This window comes from Bacillus rossius, chromosome 1, assembly GCF_032445375.1.
Source record: "Bacillus rossius redtenbacheri isolate Brsri chromosome 1, Brsri_v3, whole genome shotgun sequence".
Classification (NCBI taxonomy): domain Eukaryota; kingdom Metazoa; phylum Arthropoda; class Insecta; order Phasmatodea; family Bacillidae; genus Bacillus; species Bacillus rossius.
In genome coordinates this window covers 55,308,536-55,336,122 of record NC_086330.1, presented here as the reverse complement: position 1 = coordinate 55,336,122, position 27,587 = coordinate 55,308,536, and the positions used below count along the sequence as shown (strand labels likewise).

At 35.4% G+C, this 27,587-nt stretch overlaps 1 protein-coding gene across 1 annotated transcript; it reads left to right on the top strand.

Moving 5' to 3' along the window:
- The first annotated feature begins 8,905 nt into the window (after nt 1-8,905).
- Nucleotides 8,906-24,113, top strand: LOC134529060 (uncharacterized). The gene is made up of 2 exons (XM_063362766.1): nt 8,906-9,093; nt 22,394-24,113. Exon 2 carries the CDS (start codon nt 22,669-22,671, stop codon nt 23,929-23,931), a length of 1,263 nt encoding a protein of 420 aa, XP_063218836.1. The 5' UTR covers nt 8,906-9,093; nt 22,394-22,668; the 3' UTR covers nt 23,932-24,113.
- Nucleotides 24,114-27,587: the final 3,474 nt, after the last annotated feature.

Genomic DNA, 27,587 nt, shown 5'->3' with positions numbered 1-27,587 from the left:
TTTACCATAGCAGCGCCATCTATTGATTACTTACTCAACCCAGTCGAAAGGTATCGACATCTGTTAGAATCATTTGGAGTTAACAGATAATTGTGACTGTCAAATAATAACAGACAAATAAATCGCAATAAATTAAAATTGCGACTATAATTTGAGATTTAAACTATCCTATCTCTCAAGTTGGATCGAACTGCACATGGTGTGCGAATTTTATTATAATCGGTTAAGTGGTTTAGGAGTCCATTGAGGACAAACATTGTGACACGAGATTTATATATATTAAGATTAGCCTTATTCAACTACTATTTTTTTTTTGCTACCCAATTGCTAATTAGTTGACTTTAACTTGAGAACAGACAACCACTCAATAAACTAATACCTCCATGGTTTCAGAGGTCAAGCGTGCCAAATATCATAGAGATCGAATGAAGAATGAGTTATCAATGTAATGACGAAATTTTATCAAAGAACTAGCTGCCCGACCCGGCTTCACACGGCTATACTAATGGTAAAAAATTAAGGCACATCTCCTATTTACAGTAATGGTAAATTAAAAAAAAATTCAGTGAAAATTTATTACAATGCTGTATAATGTACCGGAGAGAAAATGAATAGCACCGATGGTTTCCCGACTCGTGCATGCAACGTACAACTGATGTACCCGTACTTCGCTACGGCAGCCTACAGGCAGATCACTCTGGCGCCGCTCATTATACATGCCCCTCCTTGTGGGTACGCCACTGCCGCACGATGCCCGTTGCCACGGAGACGCAGAAGGCATGAACAATGAAAAAACATGTTCTCATGCAGACAAAGTACCCACTGTTGACTGGTTTTAACCACCCATGGGATCTAATTTTCGGAATATGTCATCCTGCGTAACATAAGGAACATTACTGTGAAGTTTCAAGTCTGTTAAATATATATACTTGAAAAAAGGGCAGTTTTGATATTTAAAGTACCAGCATAATTTCAACGGTGATGAGGACTGCACTAACAATGAAATAGTTGTTAACTTCTAGCGCCTGCGGCATCGTCAACACACACTTCGTACATGTACTGCATGTTGTATCTAACCCCCTCCAACGCTTGTTATTCTAAATTGGACTTTTAGTAAGTATCCCTATGTTATTGGTAATATAATATAGCCTATAGCCTTCCTCGATAAATGTACTATCCAACACTGAAAGAATTTTTCATATCGGACCAGTGGTTCCTGAGATTAGCGTGTTCAAACAAACTCTTCAGCTTTATAATATTAGTATAGATAAAAAAATTATTCTTTAAGGGTTGGTTTTATCAGAATCTCACGTAGTCAGTGCGGTAATTACCATTAAAACGATTACCGGTCCAATACAATCAAATGTTTCTTTCCCACCAATAATAAGATATAGGCCTTCATTTTATTTTTCAGTTTAAGATGTTGCCCATAAACTTCTATTCCCGTATAAAACAATATATTTGAATGTTGAAACTCATTATTTGTTAGGATATTACCCGTTACTTATTTAATTTACAGAAATACGAATTTGGCGATTTGTAAAGTTTCTTTCAAAGACGTTTTCAATTTTATAGGCTTTATCTGCAGCGAATTCATACTTGGTTAAGTTGATAACTTTGTATAGTGCGCTCGCACAGTCCAATATCGATATCGATAGCTCGCCGATTGCATGCAACGCGCACGCTCTGTCTCGTGCCGAGTGAGCTACATTTAATAGCCCGCATTCTTTCGTGGTTAGTCTGTACTACGACGATGGAATGGTGAAATTTTACCAAGAATAATTAAATTAAGCTTTAAGGTTTTGTTTTATCGAAATATCACCCAGACAGTGACCTTCCCCTGGTTTCGAAGGTCATGTGTGCAAAATTTCTAACTAAATCGGATGAACGATTCGCGAGTGTATAGAAGACGAACACACAAACATTTATTTTTACATGTCAGATCAGATAACAAAACAAAAATATTAAAGAAATATAGATCTTATACTTAGACCTTCTATTTCATTTAATTGATCTAGCATTAAACCTTTATCCGTAGAAAGGCATTGCCCTGCGTACGCCTGATACAACAAGATTTAATTCATTATTTTGTTACTCCTATTTTTGACCACTGTGACATATTTTATTATGATTTAACCAAATGAACAATGATAAACACGTATGTCTGTTTTATTTATAATTTAAAGAGTCGCAATCATTGCTTCACATATTCCAATACGTTATCTTGGCTTAGTATAAATAAAAATAATAATTTTTCACTAGCATTTACGATTAAAGAAAATTTAAATGGCATAGCGGTAGAGCGCGCTTGGTAACCTTATGGGGCATGGTTCGAATCTCGTTACTGGAAAAATTTTAGTTTATGTTATTAAAAATATAATAATAAAGTTCAATTAGCTCAACGAAGTTAAGGTTTAATGGTAACCATTACAAATTGATTACAGTATTTTAAGTAAAAGCTAATATACAAACATATTATTAGTGTTAAATATTTGTTTTTAAATGTTTTAGGTTAATATTTTAGTAATACTATAAAAGTATGAATTCTAACGTGTGGAGAAACTTTATAGAATTAATCCAATCGCGGACCTCGGCTGATGACCACATCAGGGCCCAAAAGCCGTTCGCTTAGCTGTTAATAATCACGTGGCCACCAGCGATTCTCTTGTAGCTATAGGAGTTTTCAATACCTGAGTGTTATACAACCCTCTTAACTTGAATGTTTCGCAGATGTTCTGCCGTTTAGGGGCAAAATAGTTAGGTAGGGGTAACCTACCATAACAACTTTAAATGAATTTTAACAATAAGGGCAGCATTTTAATAAATTCACTTATCGAAAATCTGTTTCTGATATTTTTAAATTTCCGGATATTTCGTTCCGCTAATTTTTATCTCCGTTTGATGGTGGCAAGCAACGTTTACGATTTAGGCAGCGAATTATAGCGGTGGCCGCAAAAATTATATATATATATATATATATATATATATATATATATATATATATGATTCGCATCCAGAAATATTAGTATTTAAAAAGCGAATATTTTATTTATCAGTTTATTTATAAAGCCCGGAAGTTTTTGACGTGACAACGTCTAATAAATCGATGAACGCCGGCTGCACGCACGAAAATGTGTCCCGTTACGCTGTGTCCCGTTACGCTGATTGTACGCTTGCGCCGCATCTATCTCTCTTCCACTCGATTGGAACAACCATCGATTTAACTTTTTCGAGGCACATTAAACTTGAAACACTCCCATTCGTTTCCTACTTTTCCTATTATGGTCCTATCCTTAACAGAATAACACAGATTGGAAGAAACATGTACAAAAGATATAGTTAAAATAATCTCTTCGTTAAAGTAATAAACATATTTGAATTAATGAGTGCAAATAAAAGTAAATTTATCAATTTAATTGTAGATTTCATTTCTCTCCTTCTTTGTATCCATACAAAATAGTGATATATCAATAAAAATTATTCAATTTTATTCATAAAAGTATGCAATCATTTCATAAATGTTTTCTTTTGACGTTGTCGCGTTAAACTATCGTCCGTAAATCGACTTTACAGACAACCAATTTTTTTAAAATTAAATCTATGTTAATTTTTTTGCAACAAAAACATAATAAGAACAAATCAGGTTACCTGTATACACGTCACTGGCGATACAGAATGAATGCGTGAACATGTGTCTGTCGTACAAAAATCCTGCGATTTTTTTCAGCGGTGACCTATTTAATTCTATATACCCTTTTAATCATTGTGTACTCTAGCTGTGTTAATTATTCTTTTATATTTTACTTTGAAAACCATACATTCGGGAATTTTTCTACCTATGTTCCGAACTTTGAAAAGCACTATAATATTAAAGAAGAGTTAATTCATCCTTTCCGTATCAACTATAAAAACATGATGGTTTTATCTGTTATATTTTCCTAAACTAAAGGCCTTACAATCACGTCCTGAATACAGTATGTGTAAGCCTCTGAAGATACGCTACAATCAGTAACTATAACTTTATTGCTTTCTCAAATTCTAGCATACAGGTTTTTTTTCAGATTAAATATTCCAGTACATAATATATTTAACGTTTTAACGTGAGTGTACCAACAGGAGAACTATCCAATGCTGAAAATTATCTTGGATTTTCATTTGTGCCATATATTAATAAAAGGAATGGATTAAAAGAACAAATTTTGATCCTTTCTAAGATAAAAAAATCTTGCAGTTTACAATTCTTATTTATAATTTGTGAGTGGCGAATAAAATGAATTATTCATCATAAATTAATAATTATATTTTTATTTTTATAGATACAGTATCTCAAACTGGTCTAACGAAAGTTCGATCTTTTTTCCTCGAGGAATTGCGGGGAAGAAAAGCTTCAAGGGTAGAAATAATTTTGATGACTTTGGTTTTTACCTTTAGCCTTTCTGTGTAGAAGCTCTCCCCGACATTAGATGCTCATCTGGCGTGAGGGACGATCATAGATCCTCGCGGTAAGTCAAGCAACAAACAAAATAAAACACACACAGTGCTGCTAACTGCATCTGCAACAAAGCACGAGCCTTCACAATTATACGTAATTTTTAATACTTGTATAAATTTGTCTTTTTTACATTACGGAATAATTTCCATCTCTACTATGTAAAAATACTCGGATGTTATATACTTGCGTATTCAAAGTTAAAAACATGAATACATGTTAATGTTTCAAAATGTGCTCCAAAATTTTAGAGAATTTCTTTTTAATATGAAACATTTTTTGTAAGCATTAAAAATATTGTAAACCGGTTTTAACTTATTAAATGGGGGGGGGGGGAACTAATCTCAAATATATTGTTACACTTTATTAATGTGGGGAGAACTGGGTTCGTAATGGATAGCCCAATTATTTATTTATTTCAGTTTTATTGATTACTAATATTTACACTAAACACATATCACTGGCATTAAAAATGTTTATCAAGTCACTCGATGTTTGGAAGTTTCGCAGTTCGCACTCCTCACGGCACTCACCGTCCAGGGACTCTTCGCGGGACTCACGTGGCATCTGTCGCTCAACTCCGTCGCTGAAGAACTCCGCGTCACAGGGGTGTTTGTCTCTCACCCTCTTCGCTGCCGTCGCACTTCCCTTTGCTCGGGATTCACTCGGAACTTGCTCGGAACTACCGTGGAGGCCGGCGTCGTGGCTTAAGTACCTAGGGGTGTCCTTCTCGAAGGGACGAGAGTGGCCGATGACGAGTCGCGTCATTCCGGGCCAACCCGACGCCCGAACAGTCCAGAAAAGCAACGTCAATTCGCGTTGCTCCGCGCGTCGGCCAGCGAAATTTCTCGAATGCGCTCAGCGATGGATAACGGCGCCAAGGCTAGGCGCCGCGCGGGCAGCGGTGGGCGGAGGAGGGGTAGCGACGACTTTTATAATGCGGGGCCGCCAGCCAGCTCCGAACCTGGCATTGCGATTGGTCTTGCGCTTTCGAAACAATATAAATACAGCCACGCATCCCGAAATGCTTAAAAAAAAATTATAAATGCTCATAAAAACTGTAAAATTTATAATAAACACGATGAAGTACAGTTATTAATTCTATTATACATCATCTAAAGCAATTTCAAAATTCCTATTTTTGAAAACTTAAACATTTTCTTATGAAGTCTATATATTAATATAAAATTGGATCATTACTCATGTGAGTGTTTGAGTGGCTGAGCTCTCGAAGAGCGAAAGAGAATGAGTTTTAAACGCCTTTTTTTTTAAAATCGATGCAGTCCTTTCTTCGGAGGCCAATTGTGGACGAAAGGAAACACATATGAAAACAACGGATTGGATCGTCGTATCATATTTGGTGAGATCTAAAGTTTTGGTCTTGTGACTTATCATATTTACATCAGTAATACCTTAGTTGCAGCCAACTTCTTAAATCCAGCGTACATTTTTCTATTTTGTTTATAAATACTTTTTTATGCTTAAATTATAGTTTCCTTATCTAAATTAATGATATTTATATTTTATGTCCCATTGCGATTTATCGTAGCATAAATGGTTGTAAGAAAAAATGTTGTTATAAAAATATATGTTGCGCTATTTACCCATTTATTTCTCCCATGCTTATGCGGCACCTACAAACATCAAATTCAGCTAATATTATACAGTTCCAAGTGCGTACATCCCTTCCCAATATAACAACTCGACTTGTCCTATAAACGAGTAAGTAAATAATTTTTACTTATTTTAATAAATATTTAAAAAAATAAAACACGTATTTCCACTAAATATACAGCTAACGAACGAAAGCAATATAATAATTATAATAAGTATGTGTAGCAATAATAAATTACATAAATGTCAAACTCACTTAATTTTTATATTATACTTGTGCCTCGTGTAAGTTTGAAAGGCATAAAACATTCAAAATAAAGTTGGATCAGATACTGAAGGCAAAACTTTGCCAAACTATCCCAAATTGTCAAAAAAAAGAGGTGAGTGATAAATTTTGACACAGATAATTTTTTTTTAACTTCCTTGGCGAAACTCCAAAGTAAATGTTGTTTGGTCTGGCAAAAGTGGTAACGCTTACGTGAAGTGGTAACGCGGTAACGCCTACGAGTGAAGAATAGAGCTGCATGATAAACCTGATAGCGCATCAAGACTGTCCAGTGCGACAGCTCAGCTAAATCTCTCCCTTTTTTTCTCTCGCATTATTTTTACATAATCGCCAACATGTCAGAAGAGGACTTACAGCTGAAATATTTATTTCTTAAGAACACAATACATTACATTCAAAACGTCAAGACTTGCCATTTTTATACTCTGAAAAAATTAATCATCACACGGTTGCATTTAAAACTTTAACTGCGCAGTTTGTTTTAGTAGAATGCCTTAACTGTTAAGTGCCTAAAACAATGTGGCAAATAAAGTATAACTACTACTTAAATATATATATATTTTTTTAAGTATGTCCAGATAAGAATGAAAACAAATACTTTGTCGAGGTTATTGCTGGATAAGATTGATCATTTTCAACCTGATTTAAATGTTTACGTTTACAAATATATCTTTAATTCATTATGACTGAAAAAAAGACGAAGTGTAAGTGTGTCCTTATGTACGTGCGTTAGACTTCCGTCTCTAAAGTTCTATAGGGGTTATGGAAAATTGTAGGTTAAAGTAACACTCTGGAAGTTTTGTTTTTACTACTTTACTAGAACTATGTGTCTCTCGTGTTAGCTCGGAGATCATTTAGACGATATTCTAGCCCTTTCCATGTTCTACGGAACATGTCTGTTGGAATATTCGAGATCAAGTTCCCAAAACGGGTCTTCAGGGTATCAAGTTTGCTAGGTAATCGGTGTTTGGAACATATTGCTTTTGACATAAAACCAGAAGAAAAAATCCAGAGTTGTGATGTCAGTCGAGTGTTGAGGCCAAGTATGGGACCATCTCTGCCAAACCACCTTCCTGGAAATGTGCTGTCTAGGTACGTATGTATCTGCAGACTCCAGTGAGGTGGGGCACCATCTTGTTGATGTAGAGTGACGTTAGGTTCCATGGGCGTAGATCTCTGGGGGAGGGGGGGGGGAGCTGGAATTAAGAAGCCCTTCACTGATGGGGCCTACCTGCACTTGCAAAAGCGTGACTGTGAAACGGATTTGATGTCGATACTCTGTCTTGCGGAAAAATCTTTCTATATTTGAAAGTTTTCTGCTAATGGCATGCATGTATGCCAAAATATGAGTAGTATACAACATACAAGCACCATACCCAGATATGTCACTAAACACCACGAGCATAACTCTTGGGCCGAGCGGTCCCCCTAGAAATTTCCGCGGGTTTGCCTGTGAATCTTACAGATTTGCGCCGCTGTTAGACTGAAAGTGTTAAATTTTTGGTACAGTATAAGATGCAGCATACCTAGGTAGTTATTCATGTTCACTGTCTGCTTTTGAAAAAAGCTAGGTTCCAATAACCTGGCCATGCATAACCCCACACTGCACATTCACTTTCTGATTGTTCCGTATGTGCTCCAGATCCAAATATGGGTTTTCCGGTGTCCCGTATGCGTACGTTAAGCCTGTGAACTTTATCCGATAAATGAAACCCTCGGTATACGGCATTTCGTAGTAGTAATTTCGTAAATGGAACGGAAGTCACAAGGAACGGAAATGTGTAACCACGTCGCTATCCTCTATTGTGGATAGCGTGAACCAAGGTTCACAAACCCAAAAGGACTCTTTATAGCATTAACTGTTTAATGAGTTTTAACAATATTTGCAGTAATTATAATAAAATTCCTCGTCAAAAATTTGGTCCCAAGCTGGGGTTTAATATTTCATCAAGTGCGTTTCGCTTTTAATCATAGCCGTTTCATTATACAGTTTAACATTTCGCTCTGGTAATTGAATGAATCGATAGTCGGCGTAGCTGTTCGGGAAACGAATTCTAGTGGCGGGTGCGGAAACTACGTATGATTCTCGTCCAGGAATGTAGTTGAATACATAATTGGCGTATACTTATGACGATTGGCAATATTAAAAATAATTCTACGTTAAATTTCGAGACCACTTTCGCATTTTATGTGTATTTGCAACATGAGGTCACATGAATTTGCTCGTTACCGATGTATGGTGTTACTGAAACACTTGCTCTCATTTGTTTTCAAGAACACCAGCATTTTTTTCCTTTCTGCAAGTTGTTGTCGAGGAATGTAACCATAAGGCTTCAAATCTATAAATTATAAATGATATTTGTGCCAGTTATTGATTTTTAAAAGTGATCCAAGTCCCAATTCTAATGCACAACTAACAGATTTATGAGCATTTTTTCTCCAAGCAGTTGTATAAAAATCCAATAGAATGTGCTCGGTGTATCTCCATGACTACTATAAAATGTGATCTATGCGCCAGCTGTTTGTGAGTCTTTACTTTTAACGTTGTGTTTAATGCTTCGTAATTATAAATATGAATGCAGACATTGATGTGGCTTTCACAGTCGATGAAAATAAAATTTGAAGAGGTCCTACAAAACGAAACCATGGGAATGTGCAAAATATTCCCGGAAGACTGCCAGAATACCAATCACCCTTAAATGAGGTAAATAATTTCAGTTAAAACAGGTTACAAATTAGTCCTATCGGTCTTAATTTGAACCAAAACTTTTTAAATTGAAATGCTAAGGTATAAACTAAGAAAACGTTTTAAGTATCTTATAGACAGGAACATTACTGTGACTATTATATTATATAAAACATGTTCTTTTAAAACTTACATGCATGGTAGGCTTGGCGTATCTTAATTAAAAGGTTAACCCTATGGAAACTTTTCGGGCAGGCCAGGTTAGGCCTATATTAATCGTTTAAGTAAATGAAAATATGCCAATAAGACACCAGTGACATAAACCGATATATGCATTTGTAACAATGTCTTTAAAAAAATATTTTTGTGTATGGCTACGAACAATGTAGGCCTGGTTATTCCAACATTTTTTTTATATGACAACGTCTAATAAATCGATGAACGCCTGCTGCACGCACGAAAAAGTATCCCGTTACGCACATTGTCCCGTTACGCTCATTGTACGCTTGCGCCGCATCTATCTCTCTTCCACTCGATTGGAACAACCATAGATTTGACTTTTTCGAGGCACATTAAACTTGAAACACTCCCATTCGTTTCCTACTTTTCCTATCATCGTCCTATCCTTAACAGAATAACTTAGATTGGAAGACGTTAAATAGCAAACATGTATAAAATTTAAAGTTAAAATGATAAACATATTTGAATTAATGAGTGCAAATAAAAGTAAAATTATCAATTAAATTGTAGATTTCATTTCACTCCTTCATTGTATTCATACAAAATAGTGATAATTCAATAAAAATTATTCAATTTTATTCATAAAAGTATGCAATCATTTCATCAATGTTTTGTTTTGACGTTGTCACGGTAAACTATCGTCCGTAAACCGACTTTACAGCCAACCAATTTTTTTTTCATTAGCATCTTTTCTTGATCAATTCTGTTTACAGTTGGAATATCATTTATTAAATATTGAAGAGTAGTTGAGATAAACTACTACTTTGCGGAACACTTAATACCAAAAAACTCCATTTGCAAATTTGACTTCAAAGCGTCTATTTGTAATACAATTAAAACATATATACCACGCATTGCTTGACGAGGCCTAAAATTGACAATTTTTTTATCATAAGATTATGTTGGAACGTATCAAAGGGTTTACTCATGTTGAAATAAATAGCATATTTTATTTACATCTGGAATTATACTGGTACACACACACATAAATATATATATACATATAAAACTTGTGTTAAAGACGATATTCCTGATTGATAACTATGTGATTTTTAGGAATAGAATTCATGTGCCTATAAATATTTTTTCGTCAAAAACTGCTAAAATACTACAAAACAAAGGTTTATGACTAGAATTTAACCGTCAATAATACTCCAAGAAAATATGAACACACAACCACTCACTGACTGATGCACACCTAATTAATACATTTTTGTACAAAAACAAAAATGTTTTAAATGTTTGAGCTTTATTTATAACATGTTGGAAATATAATGCTACAGTTGCTAAATACTAAAACGCTACAAACCTACAAAAAATATTTTTGCAAAACTCCGTTTCCCCGGAGAAACCCCCGGAATGGCCACCGCATGGGGAGCCCAAGAAAAAAAACGGGCTCTCCATTTGGAAGCCACCTGGAAGGTTTTTTTCTGTTCCACCCACCGTTTCTTTGGTAGCCTGACTTGTTACATGGGATTGTATTCCTACCAGAGAAAATGCCACCATTTTGTCTGGGCAACCCGCCTTGGAGGAGCCGGGGCGCGAACCCGGGTCCTTCAAGTCACAAGGCAGGCGCTCTACCCCAGAAGCAGAGTGGTAGAGCGGATACTTTCAGTCTTCTTAACACTGACATGATGTTATTCCACGCGTTTACTGTAGTTTCGTGTGTCATTAACACGTGCTGTAACATCTAACCTCGGTAACGAACATGTTTATGTGTTCTTATGTTGTTCGTTCAGCATGAATTTTCCAATTTCATAACAGTGAAATATAATTTGTATAACTGGTATCGCAATTTTTTAGTTAATTTCCTGCAAACAAATTTACAATCCCGCTGTACAATAATTATAAAGAAATATAGACTAGTAAAAACATATGTAAGAGCTTGCACTGTCGATGGTAAAGTTAATTAAAATAAATGTTAGATATTAAAAAGTGGGTTCAGTTAAAATATGCGTGTGCTTACAAGCCGTGAAGTTATTGTATAAACATTTTATTTATTTGGTTTTAAAGTCATAGAAAAGTTAACGTTTGACGTGACAACGTCTAATAAATCGATGAACGCCGGCTGCACGCACGAAAAAGTATCCCGTTACACACATTGTCCCGTTACGCTCATTGTACGCTTGCGCCGCATATATCTCTCTTCCACTCGATTGGAACAACCATCGGCATCGATTTGATTTTTTCGAGGCACATTAAATTTGAAACACTCCCATTCGTTTCCTACTTTTCCTATCATCGTCCTATCCTTAACAGAATAACTTAGATTAAAAGAAGTTAAATAGGAAACATGTATAAAATTAATAGTTAAAATAATCTCTTCGTTAAAGTAATAATCATATTTGAATTAATGAGTGCAAATAAAAGTAAATTTATCAATTAAATTGTAGATTTCATTTCACTCCTTCTTTGTATCAACAAAATAGTGATAATTCAATAAAAATGATTCAATTTTATTCATAAAAGTGTGCAATCATTTCATCAATGTTTTGTTATGTCGTTGTCACTTTAAACTATCGTCCGTAAACCGACTTTACAGAAAACCAATTTTTTTAAATATAAATTTTGTGGTTCACTCATGTTTATTTTGATGATTTAGCAAAATGTACGTTGGTTTTCTGTAATATCTTAGCGTATTATTCCTAGCTAAAATTCTGCTGGTATTCCCGGAGTGCTTCTGTTTTTTTCTGAGAATCCAATCAATTTTTTACGTAATGAGACATGTGATTTTATTCAAAGTTTCGTTTAATTAGTGAATTTCTTACACCAAATCTGCACTTATAATATTTTTTAATCAGCTGGAATTCAGACAAAAAAGATTCATTACTCAGACGATTACTTTGTCTTAGAACAACTCATAAACTCTTTCGTGCAAAAAGATATTGCTTCCCCTTAAAGGTATAGCCAAGCCCTCCTTTTGCAATCGTAAGTAGTATATAATTGGGGGCTCTTGGTGCTGCCGCCGGAACTAGAGCTGGAGCCGATGTCTGCCATATTGTTTGTAATATATTGGATTACTTGACCCTGACCTTTAAAAACCGTCAAAAATTGACAAAACAGACTTAATATTGGCCAATATTAGCCAAAAATGTCACATTTTTTAAAAAAATTTCGCCAAAAAAAACTAAAAAAAAATTAAATTTCAAAAGTTCTATTTTTGAGAGAAATAATAAAAAATTTCAAAAATTCGATAATCTAAATGCCTCAAATTACTTTTGTCGTTGTAAAAATGAGAATTCCTCATAGCTTCTAGCTGCTTGAATTCTCTGTCGTTTAGCCGCCCTAAGTCGCCGAAGTTATATCCGCCATTTTGTAATTTGCTGAAAACCACCATTTTGAATAGTGATGTCATTGTTGCAATATCGTTATGGCTGCCATATTTAAAAATCCGAAATTATTATCAGAAAAAATTGGAAAAAATTTGAAATTTAATCAAAAAATTTATATAATAAAAATCTAATAAAATATCATATAGCTATTTTGAAATTTTTCTGCCATATAAACAATTTTGTAATTTTCATTAGAAAAATTCGTGAAAAACTTTGATTTAACAAAATAAATTAAATACAATTTAAAAAAATTAAAAAACACACTGACAGACATCATGGAATCCTCCATTCGAACCCGTTGAGAGCAAAAAATGGCGATGGATACTTCCTCAGCGGAATTCACCGACAGACCGACTTTCTACCACTAATACCAAGGTATATATAACACCAGCTAGTATGACGTCACATCCGCCATATTATTCTGGTATGCAAATTGTGCGAATATCCATAGTTTCCACGCCCGCCACTAGAATTTGTTTTGGAGCAGCTACGTAAAATATCAAATCATTCGATTTGCACAGCAAAATGTTAAACTTTATATTGAAAAGGCTCTGGTAAAAGCGAAAAATGCTTGAAAAAGTACTAAACCCCCACTTTCGACCTGATTTTTGACAATGAATTTTATTAAAATACCGCAAATACCCGTGGACAGATTGACAGATCAGGGCTCGGAGCCATGGAACTACGTAGATTCCGAGGCGAAGAGATGTCACATTTTACCTTTATTGATGCGTATTGAATTTATGTAATTATTTCTATTAATATAGAAGTATTTTATGAAGTAGTAGCTGAACTACCCAGCCTATCAAGATCTTAACGCAGAGTGAAGAGGCTCGATATTTCTAAATCTCAGGTAACACTCATTTCACTATCATTTGGGTATAAAAATCCATGACGCAAGCTTTTATCAACTTAAGATTTTTAATTCAGATACAAATCAAACAAACACTTCGTTATTTAAATGTTTAGAAATAATTTTTTTTTAAGATTGGGTGCACGCGATGATCTTAGCTTGTCTGCCGGAAGTATTTGGATAAGTATACAGTAATTTCCTTCTTGTTTTCAATGTTAAGTGTACAAATATCATCAAGTAAAAAAAATCTGCTTTAAGGGGTCGGGAAGGAGGTTGGGGTGGTTTTTTCAAAGTCTTGTGTCTATAGTGACCTTCCTCTTGTTTTGACTTTTAAAGAGTGCAAAATTTTATCAAATTCGGAGAAAAAAAGGTGCAGTTGTAAAAAAACTGATAGACATTCTTATATATATATGTATGTGTGTGTGTGTGTGTGTGTACTTGTAGTTTGCACCAAACTGTGACCTCGTGATGTCTTTGGCCAATGATGATGTACATGGACAATTTCTTGTGTAGATTCCAAGCCAGAAATTAATTTTAGTACCATAATAAAATTGCTTGCAATTTCCTTTAACTAGTTTTGAGTCGGTCTGCTGGTAACCTCTGTGATAGTAGGAGTTATCGCCCTCGTTATTATTTCCCTCACAGGGATTGCACCTAGAATTCCAAAGTCTATGTCGTATGTGCGTTTTTCATTAAAAATTTATTCTATGATTTTTATAAATTTTAAAATTTTTTTCCGATTATTTAGATAGTAAGCACGAATTTTCAGTATGGCGGATGTGACATAATTCACAATGGTGGGATTCTAAATGTTGAACATTTCTAGAATCCAAAAATTGTGGAATGATCTAGAATCCAATATGGCGGTTATGACATCATAATACAAGAGGGCAGAAACCAATATGGCGCAATCCAAAATGGTGGCCGGATACAAGGTCTCAATAAATGCCAGCTGATGTCAAGGTTCAAGGTATAAGGTCACCTTTTAAGATCATGCAAAAAAGATAGTCACCGTGACGTCACAGTTCAAGATGGCGGATCCCAACACCATCCCCACAGCCAGTAGCCAGAAGAACTATTATATACTACTGCCTGGCACTTTCTATTTATAAACTGACAGCAATTGCAATGAATTCAAAACAAAATAATTTTGTAAACTAAAATTAAAAAAAAATATTTTAGTCATGTAAGTGCGAATAAACAGCTTCTTATCTTATTAAAATCAAGACACAAAATGCATCTGTACACCTCATTTATTTGTTTATGTACGCCAAATGTTTACAATGTTTAGAAGAAAATATGCACAGTATTTCAAACATTTATTTCATCATTTTCACAAAAGCTATAAAAAAGGATTAATTGGAAGTTTGTAACAATTTTACATTTAAATGCACAGTAAAATTCACACATATACACAGTTTAATGAACACCATCAATTTATTCTATGAATAGTCGTTAAACAATCCTTTGACACTTAGAAGGCGAAAAAACAGTTTAAATGTCACCACAGTTTGAACTTTTGTAACGGAAAACAAAATATTTTGGTCAAAATATTTTCTTAAATTTAAGGCTACTGTTACTGTCTCTTTGCTGAGCGATAGATAGATGTAAAATAAAAGCACATAATTGCAGCAATGTGAAATTCTTCTGCTTAATAGTTTTTGTCCCTAAACAAATACAAAAAAAAAAAACCAGTTAAGATTTGATTGAGATACTGTTGGTGAGTTCAAAATTTCTCAATCGAAAGACGGTATAATTTACTAATTCAAATTCAGTTAAATTTGGGATTACTTAAGAGAAGGTAATAAAATTAACTTAAAATTTTTCATTTACTTTTTAAGCTCACGCAAAGTAAAAAAAAATACATACATGGTTCTTTACAAAATTGTTACGTTTTTATGATTCTGAACTAGTTAAAACACCATAATAGTAGGCTATGAGCTACGTAGTATCACACCACATAACTATTAAATAGTACTTCAATAGCTAAAACACGATATTTTTCTAAAAAAAAAAAAAAAAAAAGAACATTGCTTATCTTATAATCATCCATCCATATATTTTAACTATTATATTTTTTAGAATTTACAAAATATAGATATTATTATATTTTTCACTGGGTATTATGAATATTAATTTTATAGAAAAATAGACGCAAAGACCACTTTTGAAAGATGAATTAGTAGTATTTTCATCACGATTTACGCTTAAATATAAGGTACATCTGACAGGAAATTAAAAATTATCTAAAAAAAAATTAAAAAAAATATAGCTCATTTTATCGACGCTTCACACAAAACCTGCGTAAATGACCCAATGGTAAACAAACTTTATGGAAATATATTCATTAGCACATTCGTATAACATGGGAGACAACAAATTTGGCTTAGCTGGAAGCAGCAAGGAAGAATTTGGTTATGCGTGTACAAATTTCTCGCCACCTGTTTTCTTCAGAACCAGAACATACGTAACAGCCCAGCTCACTTAACGCATAATGAAGTGGATGGCATGAAAGGAGGACACAATTTTGACCAAATGTTGAATTTTTATTTACGTATTAATGTGGGAATTTTAAAGTCATGAGTTGATAAATGAAGGTAGCAGTTAATATTCTGCAATAATATTATATTTCTTAACTATAATAAGATACTATTATTTTTCTTTATCTGGCTGCTTAGGAGATTTGTCTGAATGTATTTCAAGCAATGTTTACCAATATTTACAAGCGTAACTGTAAACTATATACGTTTATTTGGGATCCAAAAATGAATTCTTAAATTGTATGAGGGAATTGAATATTTCATACATATATATACTGAAATAATTATTATTCTAAAATACTATATTCAACTTTAATATCTAGTATCGTGAAAAAATTAACCGTAAAAATTTTAAACGTGAAAATAACTGTGACGTGACTATAGCTGACATGTAAATTACAACAATTAACGAAGTAATTCATCAAAATTCGTGTGGTATTTCTTAGAACAACTTATTTTAATCACAAATCTTTTTTTCGCTATGTATCATTTAGTATAGTAAGTATAATAAAAGTGCCCGACGAAACCATTCTTTAAGTTTTACTTACATTGTCTCACAATTCTCAAAGTTTCTGCGTCATCCAATTACATGCTTATCCATTGTAAACTACGCTGTGCAGTTTCAGGCAAGATATCTTATTACTGTTTATGTATTTATTATAATAATGCAAACAACGAAAGCTTACAGCGGGGTCTTATTTACAAAAATGCATACGTGAAACACGCACCAAAAAACAATTCCCTGGAACTGTGAAAATCATGATGGGATTGAAACAAACTAGCTAAAAATAAACTTAAGCAAAATAGCATCGTTTATGATACGGCGTACGCAAACAGTTAAAAACATAGCACACTTATTTTTATGGTCCACTGCCATAAGCATTTCGTCAGCCACCCAATAACGGATAAAATAAATATTTCTATATACATGTTTGATATAATTGTCTACATTACATTCATAGTCATTTTATTGCACATAAAACATGCCCCAAGCACTTATGACAAAACACATAATATGAAATGTAATCAAAGATATATATGCATACAAAAATGTTTAAAGATATTTTTAATAGCGAAGAGCTTTGAATTGTATTTTATAAGAACTTTACCACTGACACTTAATATTTCGTTGGACTGTCGATGAGATGATTTCAGAGCGCAAATGTTAATACTAATTAGTAGAATTAATTTATAACGTTCAATACTTTAAAACATTTAATTTGTAGGCTTGCCTTAATCTAGGCCATATTTTTAATAAAACGGGTTTACTGACCGCAATGTTAAAAGTTAATTATTAGTCAAAATTCATTCAGCAAAAAGGACTTATAATGTAATTTATTAGAAAACGGATTATCATAGAACGCATGGTCTCGGTGAAACATTAATAATTTTTAGACATGTTAATAACAATCAAAGTGTATTACACAAACTATTTAAATATTAATAAAATACCACCTTCAAAGAATGCAGAACTCTGATAAAATGTTGAGCATGAATACGTAGAAAACATTCTAACAAATGAGGTTAAGATAGACACGTTCCGTTGAAGGTAATTTATAATAGCTTCATAGTTACTGATGTCCATTATTGACGTCTTGCGATCAAGTTTTATTCAAGTAGTTATTATTTTCTATAACAATTTTTTTTTCTTGTAAGTTTTTTTCGGTAATATATTTATTTATTTACATTTTTATTTATGGAAGTACTTATCAAGCAAGAAAACTTAAAAAAAATAGTATTTAGAGTTTATTATTTTGGTGCATGTAAATTATCTTGCAGTATCACCTACGAGATTATTTCAAGAGTAATGTAAATGTATTACCACGTGGATTCGTTGCTTAACTATGGATAATAATACAACATTCAAAGAAGTACATGATATTTAATAACATATTGCTTGCCATAGCGTCAATGCAGAGATTACACGTAGTTTCCCGTCCTTTATCATTCAAATCGTATTTGAACAGACAACGAGATTTAATTTATTTACACCACATTTAAGTTTTTACAGTCAATATCTCTACACAATTCATGTTTTCCTGTGTAAAATTTTTGCTCCATCTAGAATAAACACTTTGTTTTAATTTTATTTTTCTTCTTGAGAGTCCTAAGAGGTTTGCATAACTATCCAACTGAAATTATGTTTAGGCAAATTATTTGATAATCAATCCATCAAGAATAGTATTTCATCCATGTCATGCAACGAGATAGTTTCAAGCAAACTTATTTTGATAAATATGCAAAAACCTTCCATCATTTTAGTCGTGTTTTGGATAAACAAGACATTTACCCAGTTAACAAATATCCAAACTGATCAAGAAATAAATAATAAGGCATAAATTTTAGAAATATTACGTTTTTTTTCTTTTCATTACTCACTTGCTGTCACATCTGAGTGGTACATTAACTTAGACTTGCACGCATTTTCATATTGATATTCATTATTTGATTTATGCAATTATAACTTAGTACTAACATTTATTCATTGCAAACTATATGTTGTAGAGTAGTTAAAAATATCCGAATTATTTATGCCTGAGATGTCGTACATGTGCGTTTTTAGAATCTAAACTCGCAGAGCTGCAATAATTATTACACGTATAAACATTTAACAAAAGAAATGTTTGAAAGTATTAAATGCAAAGTAAATAGATAACTTAACACTAGACTTTAAAAAAATCATACTTTGAGATTAAGAATGTTGTCTCATAATGTAAATCACATAATCACCTTTAATTTAAACAGCATTACAGTCCTTGAATGGAATTTTAATATAAATGTTGCAGGAAAAACAATTCGTAGTAATACTAATGTTTTTCCCTGCAATTTAACAGATCATATTGTTTTTTAATTTAAATAATATTAGTATAACAAAAAATTTACAACTTTTAATAGGTAAATGCATATATTAAAGCAACATTTCAGTATTTGATAACTGAAAAAAAAGTTTTTTAAGAAAAAAATGCTTTGTTCCGTTAAGGAATTTTGAGCTTTCAAATCAATAAAAACGATAATTTAAAAATAAACTTTACTCTTTCACACACGCACACACACACACACACACACATACAGAACAACATGCACACAGTGCTTCAAGCAATTGAAAAATAAAAAAATAAACAAACTGGTGAGATGATTCATTATTAAACTTTGTTTATAATGTGTGCAGAAAAATGAATGGTTATTAAAACCATTTTGCTCCTTGAAGTGCGTCAAAACATCACCATTCGGTATTATCTTTGAAAGATTTGTGCAATGGGAGTGCATGACTTGATGTAGGCTTTTGGACATACGCCATTGCTTAGCACATGTGTGTCTGTAGAAGAAAACTACGAAAAACCACAAATGACAAAAAAAACAAATTCAAGCAAAAAATTGCTGTTGTCTGTTGTGGAGTATTGTGTGGCGTTAAATCCTGACAACAGCAATTTTTTGCTTGAATTTGTGTTTTTTGTCATTTGTGTTTTATTGAAGTTTTCTTCTACAGACATACGTGTGCTAAGCAATGGCGTATGTCCAAAAGCCTACATGAAGTCATCACCATTCGGTTATAGCGCACGCTGTCTCCGATTTCTTGAGAACATTATTTAAAGGTTCGTAATATTTTGCAAGCCATCGAAACAAAAAAAAAAAACTATAAAGTTCTTGCATTCATCTTTTATCTTTATGCTACTCTTATATCTTTAAGATAAATCCTTGCTAAAACTATATTATAATGGAATTAAAGTGTTTCACAAATATATTTTCAAACAAGGAGGGACAACATTATTATTTTTTTAACTTTTTAAAGCAAGCAAAATCTATAAGATTGTTTGCCATTATTTCTAACATCATAAAGTTATAATTAAATATAAGAATTTCTTTGTCAATTTTTAACAATATATTTTTTTCAAGAAAATTTGGCAGACATAAAACTACAAAATTTAGAGTTAGTAAAATTAATATACTTAAATATTTTATTTAAATTTTAAACGAGTTAGTAAAGTGAAATGATTAAAGCCTGGACAAATCCAAAAATATCATTTTAACGGGGTTTGTTACCATTGAACTAAATATGATAAAAATTTAATGATTCGTTAGATACATGTATGGCTCCATCTTTGAGTGGTTAGACATAATCAGAAGTTAAGTTTTAAATATGTATATTTCTGGATAGACTGTGTTTTACATTTTAAATATTATTTTAGTATTTTATATTACTTTGTAACTTATAAAATTTATGGACATAATATTTTTAAATATAAATAAACGTATTTTATTATCTATTAGTATGAAAATATGTGATACAAAATTCAGCTGTTGTAAAATTCAAGAATTATTTTTGAATGCTTCCATGAGACTATTTTCATTTTCACATAGTATAAAAAACCTCATTTGAAAAACTTTGTATGGTTTTAACTTTACTCTATAGAATATACACAATAGTTTTTGTGATAACTTTTGTTTTATCTAGTTTTTCTGACACTAAATACTATCATCATTAATAAAGTATTATTCATTGGAAATATTCCGAAATGATAAATACTTAAATACGACTTTTAGTTTTGGTCCATTTTTGGTACACACTTCTTCTATTTCCGTAGTTACTTTACCCTACATTCAGTGTCGATAAGCGATAATTCTAGGAATTTTATCACAAATTGAAGGCCTTTAGAGATATTTCACGATATATTTCGTGACAATTAAAATATTTTTTAAACCAATTATATTTTAAAACCAATCATTTTATAGAGAAAATGTTTTTAATGAGATTGGTACATAATAGGGCATAGTTGTAACATAGGTTTATTTTACAGAAAATTTTGAATTATTGAGATGAAATTGTTTTGTTTTGGCCAAGCAACCATACTATCACACAATTAATTAAAAGGGAATCTACTATATCTTAGCATTATTCATTTGAATAGTTATGCTGTTGCTACAAATTATTTTGTGTTTGTATTACTTTGATAAAAAAATATCCACGCTACATAAAACGTTTACAAAAAACGTTTCGTAGAGTTAACCTTACCCATAAATTTAGTAACACTCACAAAATGTTTCATGTTTTAGTTTATGTGTTACAGTACAAGTGATGTTAAGTGTATTTACTACGGACGTGAAACATTCAAACTAAAAGTTGTAAGGTAACTATGCCCAATATGGCCCACTTAGAGGCTCAAAATTTAATTTCATTCAGGCCACTAACACACATGTGGATGATTCATGTACACACTCGAATCTATTCTGCGACGGTTTCATGTGGATGCGAAAGTTTCTAACAAAATGCACTGCGAAAACGTTTTGTAAATCAAAACATTCTTGTTAAACTACATCTGTGTAGTAAATAAATTATAGTTTTAAAAAACAAAACAAAAACACTCTCTATTCGGGTATCTCGGGGTGAAAGCGAAAACGAAATCTGAGACACCCGACTAACAACTTAACTAACGAACTTTGCAAACAAATCTTTGAGTCGATTTCAACCTGCTTCTAACTGTCATATAGAATTGAAACTTGTCAAGTATAAATAATCCAGAAGCCCCTCGTCACAAGTGTAATGTGCGTGACGCGTTAAAACAAGCTAAAGGAGTCCAAACTCTAAAGATTTCACTGGTAGCCACTGAAGAGTTCCGCTATATCCACCTCCTGAGTCCCTCATCAGATCAGTTCGATGGTACCAAATTACTACATCGTCATCGAGATTACACAGACTTCCAAAGTTTCAAATCGATACGACAGTTAGAAGTAGGTTAAATACGAATTCCGAGTTTTGTTTGCATAGTTCGTTAGTTTCAGGTTGACCTGAAATTAATAGATGTTGTATCTTATATGATGAATATTTTTTGTTTGTGTAAGATACTAGATGTATTTCAATAAAAAATTTCAAATAAAGTTTCCATCCAACTACTTGTTAAGAGGTGAAATGAGTGATGGTGATGACGGGTCAGTGCACGGCCTGCGGCACGAAGTCCACGCTGCCGTCCACGGGGTAGTGGTCGAGGCAGGCGTGGTGCCGCTCCTTGGGGCATGCGCTCCACGACCCGGCGCCGCGGTACTCGCCCCAGCCGTCCTTGAGGCCCAGGTAGCGCCAGGACTGCGAGTGCCGCAGGTAGTTGGGCCCGTAGCGGTTGCGCGCGTACAGCCCCGGGCTGGCCTGCGCGCGCAGCCACAGCCCCAGCACGTTGACGCGCGTGGGCGCCTCGCGCACGTCCGCCGGCAGGAACACCGTGCTCATGGTGTCCGAGCCGATCATGTCCACGCCCACCTCCGGCGTGCACATCTTGAAGCGCGCCGGGCTGCCGGGCGTGGCCGGCTGGAAGCCGTCGAGCCGGACGCCTCTCCCGCGCAGCCAGTGCCGCTTCTTGTGGTAGGTGGCGTAGTCGCGCTGCTCGAAGGTCACGTCGCCGTCCAGGTCCCACGGCATGAAGCTGCGCAGCTTGACGGCGCCGAGCACCGAGCCGGAGTTGAGCTCGTAGCGCAGCCCGCGCTCCGCGGCGAAGTCGTCCAGCGCCTTGAAGGTGCGCGCCACCTGCACCAGGCAGCACGACGGCAGCAGGTAGCTGTGCACCCACTTGGCCGGCGAGCACGACAGCCCCACCTCCTTGCACGAGAACAGGTAGATGATGTTCGGCGGCAGGAAGACCCGATGCACCTGCCACTCCTTGGCCAGCGACAGCCACGAGTCCTGCCGCCTCTGCTGGCGCTCCGGCGAGCCGCTCACCTTCCTCTGGTCGGCGCCGTGCACGAAGTACATGGCGTCCGGGCAGCTCATGGCCAGCTGGTCGGAGGCCTTGAGCCGCAGGAACCAGTCCTCGAACACCACGTCCTCGGGCAGCTCCGCGTGCAGCGGGATCTCCGCCAGCGCCGCGGTCCTCGCCACGAAGGGCCCCTCCAGGTGGTCGCAGTACATGCAGTCGCGCTCCGAGTAGCGGTAGCCCTCCAGGTAGCGCAGGTAGTAGTTGCGCACCTCCGACTGGTAGCAGCCGACCTTCCAGTGGCCAGTGAGGTTCCGGAACGCTCCCCCGGCTACGGCGACGGCCCCCGACCTCGATATGGCGTATATCTGGCGCTCGAGGCGCGCGAAGGAGTTGAGGTGCGTGAGGCCTCGCCCGAGAAGGACGTAGGGCGTGCGGGCGAGCTGGGCCATGCGGTTCCAGACCCTCCCTGGCCGGGCGGCGTCCGCGGGGGAGACCCTCAGGACGTCGACGCGCCCCAACCTCGCCGCGGCCTGGTCCGTGCGGTTCAGCAGCTCGCGCGAGCTGTTGTCGGCGACGGCGACGACCACCCTGATGCGCGAGTGGTAGCCGCGCGCGCCCTGCAGCACCGCCTCGGGCGAGTCCTCCCCGGCCAGGCTGAGCAGCACGGTGAGCAGCTCGCTGACGGGGCGCCTCCTCTTCAAGTCGCAGCCCGGGGACAGCACGAAGCCCTCCTGGTAGTAGGGGTAGCCGTGCCGCGGGCCCCTGAACTCGTCGCCGCACACGTCGGCCGAGTCGCGGTAGCGCGGGCGGGACTGGTTGCCTCCTCCAGGGAGGTCGCCGTCGACCAGCAGGTCCGGGTCCGTCGAGAGGCGCGGGTCGAGCTGCATCACCACGGAGCGCAGCTTCAGGAGCACGCGAGGATCCACTCTGGTCTTCAGCACTGCGACAAGGCACATCGACTCACACCTCTCGCAAACACAACACCTACCTACATAGGCAAGGTGACTTCGGGTCTGCATCCTAGAGGACTGGGGAGCGAATATCGCTCCAAGTTTACATGCGTTCCTGAAATCACTTCAGGTAAATGCTGCGATGGTTCTTTACTACAGGCCATAGCCGATCGCTACCTTAATATCCCTGCATTGGTCGACGAGTGCTACACCGTGTCCAAAAACTGTAACATCGAAACTTTTAAAAAAGTGGGCTTGTAAATAACTTCAATTACCACTCACCTATATTTAGGCTTAGTATCTTCACATACTCAAAAAGTAAGTGTAGTTGTTAGACAATTTAATCAATTAATTATAGCCATTTATTAAAAAAACGAAAAACAATATATTTTAATTTTATAAAAGAAATTAAAAATAAACATTCACAGAGAAATACAAATAAATCCAAACATAAATAAACTAAAAATAAAATATATAATAATTTTACTAATTTAAATAATATAACGGTATTCTAAACAAAAAAATCTTAAAACTTAACAATTTTAGACAGTAGGCAGATTTAAGTAACATTTAGTCATTAGTGATATCATTATAGTAAAAACGTGTTTCTGAAACCACCTACATCATTTTTGAAAGTTTATAGCCAGTGAAATTACTAATTATTTTTATTTCCAAAACTGATGTGTTCTATATATGTATATTTGAAACTTACACGCTTACTGTGGTTATGACAAGTCTCAGATATTTTGTCCTTTCCATGAGATATGTGTATTTTTTTTTTGATGCTCAAATAAAGTATGGTTCCATTTAGGTATAGAGATTTTTCTTTTAAGCTTTACAAAAAAATATTCGCTTTCTTTTTTTTTAAAAAAATAACTCTTATGGTTGTGGCAAATGTTTAGTAAATTTAAGTTTTGTGACACGAGGGGATTATAACTCCCGAAATTCAGAAGCATATCGTTATGGTTTTTTTTTTAACTCTTGACAATTTTTTTGAAACTTTTTGGTAGAACATAAAGTTACTTACCCAAAAAAAACTTAGATTTCAAATTAAAGCAAATATGTTTCCATTTTACGAGAGTTCCAGTTTATTGCAATTTCTTTTTAATTTGTTCAACAATATCTGTCCAACTCGTGAAAAATATTGTTTCCGGGTGCAGGATCGTGTGTTATGTTGTTCGTACACCTCCACTCTGTGGGAGGCAGTGGCAACCCGTCACAGATTCATCTCGCCTAGTCCGCTCTAAGCCCCCCTATAGCCAACTCCCGAGGGCGATGGCCAGGGATTTTAATCCACCTCGGGGCGAACCAATTCATCATTTCTCCTTCAGTTACACATGCCCAGAATGTCATTTATCTCAAGAGCCACAAAGAGTTTCAATTTTCGGGTTTGACGGTAACCCACCTCCCCCCACCTCCACGGGTAGGGGCTGGATCAGTGTAACAACGCTGACACGAGCTCCCGACAGCCACAGGGAAGTGGATACGCCATTTCATCGCAAATTGTGCAAAAATTGCTCAAACAATTACAGCTACAGCTACAACTGCGCCAGGTGGTTAAGGGTTTCCACCTAGCCAGGGGTGTATCTGTGTTAGTGAGGCGGGTTTATAAAAGCGACGCTCGCTGGTTATCTGTACCGCGGCATCGCCTCTAAGCGCAAGACTCAGAACCATGGGCGTAGATCCCGGGGGGGCCAGGGGGGCCCGGGCCCCCCCTGGAATTAATGGGCCCCTCCTTGGGGGGGCCCACTTCGTGATTTTAAAGTTAATGGTGTACACAACATATATATATTATTTATATATATATTATATATTATTTATATATATTTATATATATTCATATATATTATTATTTACAACGACGACAGACACTTTGACATGCTTTACATTCCTACCTTCGAGTTCCGTAGTTATTTTCCCCTACCCCTTCTGCGAAAGCCGTTTTCCAGAGAGAACTTTTAAACCCTTAATTCCCAGAAACCGTTCATTCCAAAGGACGAAGCTAGGGTAGGGTTCCCTTAGCTTTTCCTCCTAATTGTTACCCACACTACCCTGTCCTCTGAAACGACAGTATTATAGGTTTCAGGTAGTCTGTTTTTAAAGTGGTTTTGCTCTCGTGTGCCCCAGTCTTCTGCTTTCTTGGCAAACATCAACATGGATAAGTTCGTGACGCGGAAGAAACGGAAAACATAATCTGATTCTCACCTGGTAAGCTTGATTGTTTTATAAGTAGTGACTATTATTTAGGTAATATATTTTATTTAAGTGATTATGTAACGTTATTTTTTCCAGTAAATAAACAACTTAATACTTTAAGAGTAATTATAAAAGAATTTAGTTTATTTACGAACTGAAACTTATATACCATTTTCTGGAATTTTTTTAGCTCATCTCCATTCTGTAAGGCTAGCTGCTCTGTACGTTACATGTGAATATACATGGAATAATTTTTTTCCTCGTCAATATGGAATTTAAAATCACTCCCCTTTTATTATCAAACGATAATTTTCACAATTCATGGCCGATAATCACTTTATAACATTTGTTATTTGATAACTGCAACACTGCACGAGTAAACAGAAGTAAGAGTGAGAAAGAAGTATTTAAACGTTACACATCCGTATTTAAGTTAATAAGGAAGCAAACGCGTCTCTTTAATAACTAATCAAGCGGCATATTTTAACTAAATAATTCACTGCCAAAATACTGATTATACTAAATATAAGCCGAGAAATGTATGTGGTTCAATTAGCTGTAGGATAAATTTTATAGTTCTATCTCCGAGATTTTTCATTTGTGTCATTAAGTTTTTTTTTTCTTTTTTACCTGGTTGATGCCTTTACTAAATAAAATAGTCTTTAAGGGTTTTAATATGATTCGATCGTTCATTTGATGTTGATCCATTTATTAGCTTTGGCGCTTTGGGTTTTTAGGGCGCATCAAAAACTGTGAACAAAGAATTTCACGAACAGCATTTGAATCGCAGTAATTATGTGATGTGGCATAAAAAAAAAAACCGACAAAGTGCGAGTCGAACTCGCGCACGAAGGGTTCCTTACCATCATCTATAAAAACGGCAAAAAAAAATCATGTCTGTTGTATGGGAGCCCCCCTTAAATATTTGTTTTATTTTAATTTAATCATTTATTTTTAAATTGAAATTAGAATAAACACTTTTGGAAAATGGTAATGTATGGGTGGGGTGTTATCTATTTGCATTATATTCACGTATATTATTTTTATAGATTTTTTTTAATGGATATTTTATGTATTTAGGTTAGCAAATTATTCAAACATGTTTGAGAGATCACTTATTATAGTCATTAATTAATAATTACTAAAACATATGTTGCTCTGCTTTATTGTTAATATCACTTACGTAAAAATAAAGTGTATAACATACGAGCTTAATATCCAGAGAAGACTTGTTTCGGTTGAACTCTAGAGCAAAATTCTTAAATTAAATTCACGGGCCCCCCCTGGAAATCCTACAGATTTGCGCCCATGCTCAGAACTGACGCGCAGTCTTCTCATGATGAATAGGACAACTGTGAAATTTTGAGTGGCACTCATGACATTATATGGTGGAAAAATTAAGATAAAACTGCAATGCTTTCAAGAATCTTTATCGGTTTTTTTTTGTCTAAAACTAACTCTTAATGCTTAATGATTCTAAAAATACAGTATGAAACTTAATACGGAAACAAAATCACTAATCAGCCATCAGTGAATAATTAAATTATTTACGTAAACAGACACCACTACGATATCTTGAGTAGTTTTCAAATCGCGTTGTTTTTCCTGAAGCTCTGCATACGGTGTGTGTCCAGGTAGGCGGCGCCCTTAATGTGACTGCTTCCTGGGAAAGGCTGATTAATCACCAAAAAAAGTTTCCTAGAGCCACAGGGTAATTTATA

What these genes read in the sequence shown, in the direction of transcription:
- LOC134529060 (XM_063362766.1), top strand. Translation starts at nt 22,669, where the DNA reads ATGCACCTGCCACTCCTTGGCCAGCGACAGCCACGAGTCCTGCCGCCT.